Below are 8,341 nucleotides of genomic sequence, written 5' to 3' on the forward strand. Positions count from 1 at the left end.
ACACTCTCGGCTAAGGTTACTTATTTTGACACAATTTTAATTTTAAACTTAATTATTTCATATATGTTTAAGTTGTCATAACCCATCTCGATATGACTTGATATCATATAGTTCATATTGTGTCCGATTACGAAAAGATTAACCCCAAGATCCGGTTGGAGAAGCACTGAAAGAAAACTACCAATTTTTAAACTAGATAGAGCCACTACTAAGTGCAATATAAAGCGAAAGACTTCTGAATTTCAAAATAATTTTTTATATATCATCCAAAACAAATGAACTAAAAATTTAATTAAATCATATACTGATATCGAATACAATTAAATAAATATTAAAATTAACTGAATTATAAATGAACACTTCGTAATGATTATAAGAATATATAACTCTTAAGCCTAAGTTTTCATATATCATTGCTATCAGAATCCCACCTCGACACCCACTGGCACTACCATAACAAAATATCACATCGGTCGTCACCCACTAATACTGGCATCAAAACATTTCGGTAACAAAATCCCATCTCAGTCGCCCATTGGCTCCGGCACACAACATTTCGGTAACAAATTAAAATACCACCTAGATTACCTACTAGTGTCAGCATAACAACACATCAAATCATAATACATCACAATACACCACATCATAATACATCATAATACACCATATCATAATACAATATTTCTTTCACATTTTTATTGCATTTCATTAATTAAAGTACAAATGGATTGAATTCAAAAATTTTCAAAATACCTTAATGATAGGCAACAAACATATACTACTGCACAAAAATGCATAATTTTCAAACAAAATCAAATCACTAGAGATCGTATAAAACATCATTAAGAGACTTACCATTACTTTAATGAATTTTCATTAAACTAAACCACTCATGCGACATTCACAATAATTGGACTCCTTACATAATGGATCCCATCATACCACGTAAATGAACCCGAAACAAATGGCACTTTTCTGATACCTGCAACTGTTGATTTGGCACTGATTGTGATTTGAAACTTCTTCTTCTCTCCTTGCATTTTGAACTGTAAGATCTTCGGCTGGACTTTCACTGAGAAACCTAATGGCTCTACAATGCTAACCTCATATCGGGCGGGTTTTTGGCCCACGTTGGTGACGACCCGATTGATTGCAATGGTACTGCTACCATTTGAGGGGACTGTTACTGCTACTGATGGATGATTCAGATCAGATGACGATGATGGTCTTTTTGGGCAGGGAAATGATGGGTCAATTTCCTTGTTGGTGCTAGCACACATAAAGAGCAGATAGTCAGCATATGTGGCATCATAGATCAAGCCCGGGTTTACTGCATGGTTGGGTCGAAGATGGCCCGACCCAACCGCCATGGGCCCAGCCATCCCCCCAGCTTCATCAACCATAGGTTCTCCATGGACATTATTCACAGTTGCTGTGATAAAATGGTCATGTCAGAGAAACAGAAGAACAGAAATTAATTTTAATGGCTAGCTAGCTTGGCTAATTAAATAATACCCGTGGTGATAATGGCAGATCTGATGGCAGCGGAGGTCCATTGAGGATGAACTGACTTGAGGAGGGCGGCAGTAGCTGAGGCATGGGGGCAAGCCATGGATGTTCCAGAGTAGAGGTTATATTTGACGATGCGATGATCATCATCAAACTTTGTGGGAGAAGATACCTCGCTCCATGCAGCAAGTATGAGCAACCCTGGTGCTGTAATGTCCGGCTACATCAAATTTTAATTGATTGTTAATAAGGGAAATAAATATTCAAATTAATTAAATGATATTGTATATATAGTTATGTTTGTAGTCTCAATTGAAATGTTAGAATATATTAAAATAGTTATGTTTATCGTCTCATTATCATTGGAGCCAAGAGGAACTGTAAGATCAAAATTAAGAATGCAAATAACATGACTCTTAGAACTTAGAAGACATAAATATCTATGACGTATGGTCTCTGTGACACTGGCGCTGACGTTGTTTCTTTATTTTAGCTTATGTGCTCTGTTTGTATTTTTTTAGTTTGGGATGTATAGCTTTGTGTAGCCGTATAGCCTCCTCTGTTTTGTGACTCACATTCATGCAAGAATTTTATTATTCTATTTCTTTGTTATTTTTTTGTATCATGAATTCATTTTATGGTGGTGGTTTTTGGTGGTTTCTCTCTATTCTTGTGAGTGGTATCATTTGCTCTTTGATTTTTCCGTGAGGAATTGGCTTCCGTGGCGAATCATCTTCGGGTGGCGAATGGCACCACTCCGTTTGGGGGTGAGAGAAGAGCGAAAGGGAAAATCAAAGTCTTGCTTGAGGTCGTCACAAGAAAGGAGCAAAAGAAAAAACGAATCATTGATGCTTTCAATGTAATATACCTTAAGGATATTAGGTTCCACAGAATTAGGTCCTCTCGAGGAAAAAGGAGCCAAGGCAGGCGCACCAGTAACTCCGACCACAGTTCTTGATCTCCCAAGCACCACCGTCGGATTCCGATCAGACGAAATGTACTTTCGTATTTGAAGCGCTTGTCGCCTCGAAACTGCCGACGCCGGAAGCACGTAAGCTACCAACGGAAAGCTGTTATCTTTGGCCTCGCCATTGCCGATTATCATGGCTGCGCCGCCAGCTCTCTTCACCTCCGCACCCTTCGCCACCCAGTACCCGGTGCCGGTTAAGCACAGCACCACCTTCCCCTCCACTTTCTCCCTCGCAAGAGAATTCGGAAGGCATTGCCTGTTCATGAAAATTGATCTATTGGTGAGCTAATTCCATGATATTCATTAAAGAGGGAGGAGAAAATATGTACCCTGCGTAAACTAAAGGGTAGGCCTTCCTCATCTTCTCGTTGTACTGTGATATGCTTTGACCCTGAATGTGTAAGGTTGACCAAGAAAATTAATTTATGAAGATAAATAAAAAAAATTATATCAAAGTTTAATAATAACAAAATTATAAAAATGTAATATTTAAAAAAATAATTTATATTATACACATATTAAAATAATTTATAATTAAAAAGGACTGAAGCGATCCTAATTTTTTTTTAAATGAAAAGTATAGTCTCTCAATATTTAAAAGTTTTAATTTGTTTCCTTCATTTCTTAATTATGAATCAAATTAGTATGTCTATAAGATAGTTTAAGATGTTATGTGAGTCATTTATAAAAAATTTTTAATTGAAATTTTTTTACTAAAAAATTGTTTTGAAAAATAATAATAAAACTATTACAAACAAGGTGTTTTTTAAATCAGGAATAGAACAAAATATTAAAAAAATTTAAAAATAAATAAACTAGTCAAATCAGTTGCCATATTCTAAAGAATGTACCAGTTTGTTTGATTCAGAACTAGTCAAATTATTTGGCGCGTTCACCCCAATTAGCCGAAGTAAAGTATGAAATTACTGTAGCAATGCGCCAAATTTGACACATTCAGTGGAATGCGTCATTCTGTTTTGCTCATTTGCTTCTTTTTTAAAAAAATTTAAATATTTTATTTTTTCTTCCTAATTTAAATTATACATCATGCTCCTATTATAATATTCCGTCTCAATTTGAAAATAGTGGCAAAATATATCAAAAATGAAATCTTTTTAAATAATCGGAAATTATTATGATTCTTTGAAAAAAAATAAAAGGAATATTTTAGCTCTTATGTAATTTTAAATTATAAAAATATATATATTTTTTAAAGATTAAGAATTAATTATAAAAAATAAAATTATATTTTAAAGAGTAAGAGTTAATTAAAAATAAATTACCATAATAACAGCTCCATTCCCAAGCACAACCGGCGCGTCGAACTCCCGATCGATACTGCTGGCCGCAACCGTTATCACCCACGGCGCCAAATTCACCACCGTCGCCGCCTCCGGACCGGAATTTCCGGCGCTACAAATAGCCACCACCCCTCTCTTCAACGCGTGCAGCGTTCCTAACGCAATGGGGTCCGCCGCATACCTCGGCGGCTTTCCGGTGGCTCCTATGGAGATGCTGAGGATGTCGACGCCGTCAGCGACGGCATCATCGATGGCGGCGAGCATGTCCGCGTCAAAGCAGGTGTTTTGAAGGTTGGGATTGGGGCCGGGAATGGGCCAGCAAACTTTGTAGATGGCGAGGCGGGCAAGAGAAGCTCCGCCGTGAGCGGTGCCACCGGCGAAGCTGCCAAGGAAGGAGGCGGAGACGGGGCGGCCCGCGGCGATGGACGATGTGTGAGTTCCGTGGCCGTCGTGGTCGCGAGGAGAGCGGTAGGCGTAGGAGACGTTGAGTTCGCCGTAGTAGGATTCGTAGCCTTTAAGGTAGTATCGCGCGCCGATTATCTTTCTGCTTCATTTTTTATTATGGAAGAAAATTGACAAAAAATTATTTTAAAGGTAGTCTGTAATGTTTTAAAATAAAAATTAAAAGAGCAGCTATGAAAGATCTCACCTGTTGCAGTTTGAGGAATTGAAAGCTTCTCCTTCTTCACAAACTCCCTTCCATCGCTTGCATACAGGTCCCATTCCTTCGTCGCTGAAGCTCTTCGATTCTGGCCATATACCTGCATGTACATTTTTCATCACATTAGCATCTCTCTCTCTCTCTCTCTCTTAGGAACAATTATTACGTCCTCCGACCGGACGTTGAGTAACGTCCAGTCGGAGGTAAATTCCAGCCAAAAAATAAGTTGTACCGAGCAAATACCGAGCAATACCAAACAATAACGAATAATATCATCATTTGAAGACCCAATACCGAGTTATACCAAAGTTGTACCGAGTTTTCTTAGAAAAACTCGGTAAGAAAACTCGGTACAACTCGGTATTTCTCGTACAGCTCGGTATAACTCGTATTGGTTCTTCAGAGAACGGTATTCCTCATTATTATCAATAATACCTAGTTGTACCGAGAAAATACCTAATTTTTGACGGAAAATTGCTTCCGACCGCGACGTTCCTCTACGTCCTTGCACCGGACGTAATAAAAGTTCCTCTCTTAAGGGCTGTTTGGCAACCAAGTGGATTTAACTTTAGTGGGATTTAGTAAATCCTATAAATTCAGATTTGTAAATCCGATGTTTTTAAATCATGAAAACTGTTTGGTATGTCAAATGTTAATTTTGTTAAATCATTATAAACTGTTGGTACAATTTCAATATTATGACAGTTATGATTTAATGTGGAAGAATATAATTACTTAAATTAAAAAAATAAATTTCATAATTAAAAATAAAAAATAAGTGTGTATATAATTTTATATATATTAAGTACCACAATTATTCATTAATTATATTTACACAATTATTTAAAATATTTAATATACATACACATTAGTATATTAATAAAGCTAATTCTTATTTATATTTAATTACTAATTGTACATTACAGTTTATTACATATAAATTTATCACTAATTATTACAATTAATTATTAAATTATTTTACTTATTTATTAATCTTTTTAAAATATATTAGTTAAGTTAATCAATAATAACTTAGAGGCGTCTAGGTTTGCCTTTCATCTTCTTTTTTAGTCGTTGCTGTTAGGCTTCTTGCTTCGCAGGAGGTGTAGAGACTGCATGCGTCGCTTCTTCGTTTCCTTCGTGGCTGTTCAACTTCGCTCCTTCGACGTCTTTCCCTTCCTGTCGGATCGGAAATTTCGACATTTTGATCGGAAGCAAGAACGGGACCTCGCTGGCTGTGAAGGTAACTTTCTCCCTTTCGCGCGCTTCTTCGGCTAAATCCCGTTAAATCCGCCGAACAGAGGGATTTAGTAAATCCGGGATTTAAGCCGTAAATCCCTAAATCCAGGATTTACGGAATCCCGGGATTTAATGAGCGCACAAAAACCGTTTGGCTGGATTTAGCGTAAATCCGACTTAAATCCGGGAATAAATCCGATACCAAACAGCCTCTTAAGGAAAGGATTAAATTGATTAATAATTAATTACCAGAATAAAGCATTCCAATAATAATATCGGCCCCATAGCTTGCGTTCTGTGCAATGAAATCTTTGTCATGACCATTGAAGCCCTCTAAGGTCTCCATGAAATCCCAAGATCTAGTTGTATGAAGAGATGATTTCCCCTCGCTTGGGAACACTGAAACCACCCCCTCCATCTCTGTATAAATGAAAGAAGATTAAGTCTGAATAATATTCTGATTAAATCTTGATCAGAACAAGATTAAATTTTGCTTTAAAAAGTGTTCAATCTATAAATTTTTGATGCGCAGAACAAAAAATCAGTCAAATATTCATTCAGCTCAGAGTTTTACCTGATATCTTAGCCGCCTCCTGCTCTGAAAGAGTTGCTGCGAAGCCATTTATGCTGTTCTTATAGCTATAAAGAAGAGATTGTCTTGCAGATTCATCACTGATATGATATAGATGAAAATGAGATTTAATGACAGCAAGAAGAACAAGAAGAAGAAAAGAAGAAATTTTCGTGGAAATTCATGACGCAAACCTTTCTTTGATTGAGAGAAGGAACGAGTGGTGATGGTTCTGAATTTGCTCGGCTGTTGATTTTCCACTGTGCTCGCCTAAGTACACTATGAAAACCTGTGGTTTTGAAGGATTAAGAAAATTTTCTTTACGGATTCTTTAATTAGATAAAAAACAGAGCTTGATTGATCAAACCTTGGACTGTTGATCGTTACAGAAAGCAGAATGGAGAAGGGAGAGCATAAGAAAGAGAGGAAGAAGAATTAGAAGATAATGTTTTCTCATAATCTTCTTCATTTACCCCCTTTTTTCCCTTAATGCTTGGCTAATACGTTATTCATTGATCAACATATCTGCTTTTGTAGACACAGAGGTCTATAAACTTTTTTTTTTTCTTAATAACATCCCAAATTCAAGAATATTACGGCAACTAACATCAGATTAACAACTCACTGCTTCCTTAAACATATCGCCAATTGGCTCTTTTTGTTGCAAGATTTGAGAGATTATTCTGTGCGGATACCTGACACAACTTACCTTCCAGAGGAGAATCAGGTGCAGCCACGTCATTCAGTACCGAGCAGCATCGAGCTCGGTACCAAGTAGGGGATGACGTGGCGCATTTTTATTAGGCTATTGACGACATTCGGTGTCCGCACAGAATAATTCACCGCAAGATTGTGGATTGATTAATGTATTGAATTAGCTAAGCTGGCTTTATAATTAACCAGGAAGAGAACAAGAAGAGACCTCTTCTTGTCCAAGTAATTTACATAAAATTAACCGCAGTTTTGTTATGAGTTATAGGATAAAAATCAAAAGTGTTGACTTTTGGTTAAAATGATTATATTATTGTATTTTATAGATTATAAATGCTGCCTTCTTAGACGTAGTAAAAGAGTTGATATAATGTAGTAGTCAAAATTTATGGATGATGACTATGATGATGGAAGTTGTCAAGTTGAAGAAGACATGAAGAAATTTCTTGAGATTGTTGGTAGTTTATTTGATCAATTCTTCTTAGAGTTGTTAGGAAAATAAGAGGCCAAGAAATCTAGTATTAGTCTTGATATGGGCTTTGAGCACAAGGGTTGATGACAATGGTGAGAATCAATTTTATTGTTGTCAATGGTGGTGGTCGGCTGTATTGGTCATGAAATATCAGCATTGGTATCGATGATGCGCATGAACTTTATTGTTGATGACAAGTGATGAAGTCAAACATTGATGGTTGCGCGAGAGTTGTTCCATGACGGTAGTAGAGCGACAATGATCATGTAAAATAATTGGGTCACCTTAGCCTAGATAAATAATTGAACAACTATAATCAAGTGACGGTTGGTTAGCGGGAATAACCATAGATGTCAATTGTTTGGCAAAGCTCTCAAGATCCAAGCCTACTTATTTCCAAGCTCCAAGCCCCACCTCACAATAGGAATAAATCAAAACACTTATTTACATTATTCATATTAATCTTCTTGATCGTAATCTATTCTTTAATATTTGAGTGCTTTAATGATAATAATATTAAAATTAAATGATCTTCAACTTCATTGAATTCTTCTCTTCAAGAAGGCCCTCATTTTATTTATAAGCACACAAAATTTAAAATATTTAATTCCTCAAATAGTAAATCAAATATTTGAAATATAGTTAGAAGCTTTATCTAGTCATGACAAATTGTAAATAACTACAAGTCAAAATTCAATATAAATTATTCGCCTTCTTCAATCTATAATAAAAATACATTGACGCACACATTTACGATCTCATTTGAGACAACTTTCTTGCTACTTTCTGAAATAATTTTTTTAGCAGAAAATTTTTTATTTTAAAAAATTTTTGTATTAAAAAATTACTTTATAAAATAATAAGACAGTCGTCCCAATTGAAGCCAAAAGCTTGTGTCTTAACACCT

General features: G+C 36.0%; 1 protein-coding gene across 1 annotated transcript; it reads right to left on the reverse strand.

Moving 5' to 3' along the window:
- Nucleotides 1-890: 890 nt before the first annotated feature.
- LOC110100384 (subtilisin-like protease SBT5.6) lies at nucleotides 891-6,198 on the reverse strand. Its single transcript, XM_028691553.1, has 7 exons — nucleotides 5,930-6,198; nucleotides 4,430-4,541; nucleotides 3,763-4,324; nucleotides 2,775-2,870; nucleotides 2,378-2,740; nucleotides 1,516-1,729; nucleotides 891-1,432 (listed from the first exon to the last, which is right to left on the reverse strand). The coding sequence occupies exons 1-7, from the start codon at nucleotides 6,096-6,098 to the stop codon at nucleotides 891-893; spliced, it is 2,058 nt and encodes a 685-aa protein (XP_028547386.1). The 5' UTR covers nucleotides 6,099-6,198.
- Nucleotides 6,199-8,341: the final 2,143 nt, after the last annotated feature.

This window comes from Dendrobium catenatum, unplaced genomic scaffold (genome assembly GCF_001605985.2).
Source record: "Dendrobium catenatum unplaced genomic scaffold, ASM160598v2 original_scaffold_12804, whole genome shotgun sequence".
Taxonomy (NCBI): domain Eukaryota; kingdom Viridiplantae; phylum Streptophyta; class Magnoliopsida; order Asparagales; family Orchidaceae; genus Dendrobium; species Dendrobium catenatum.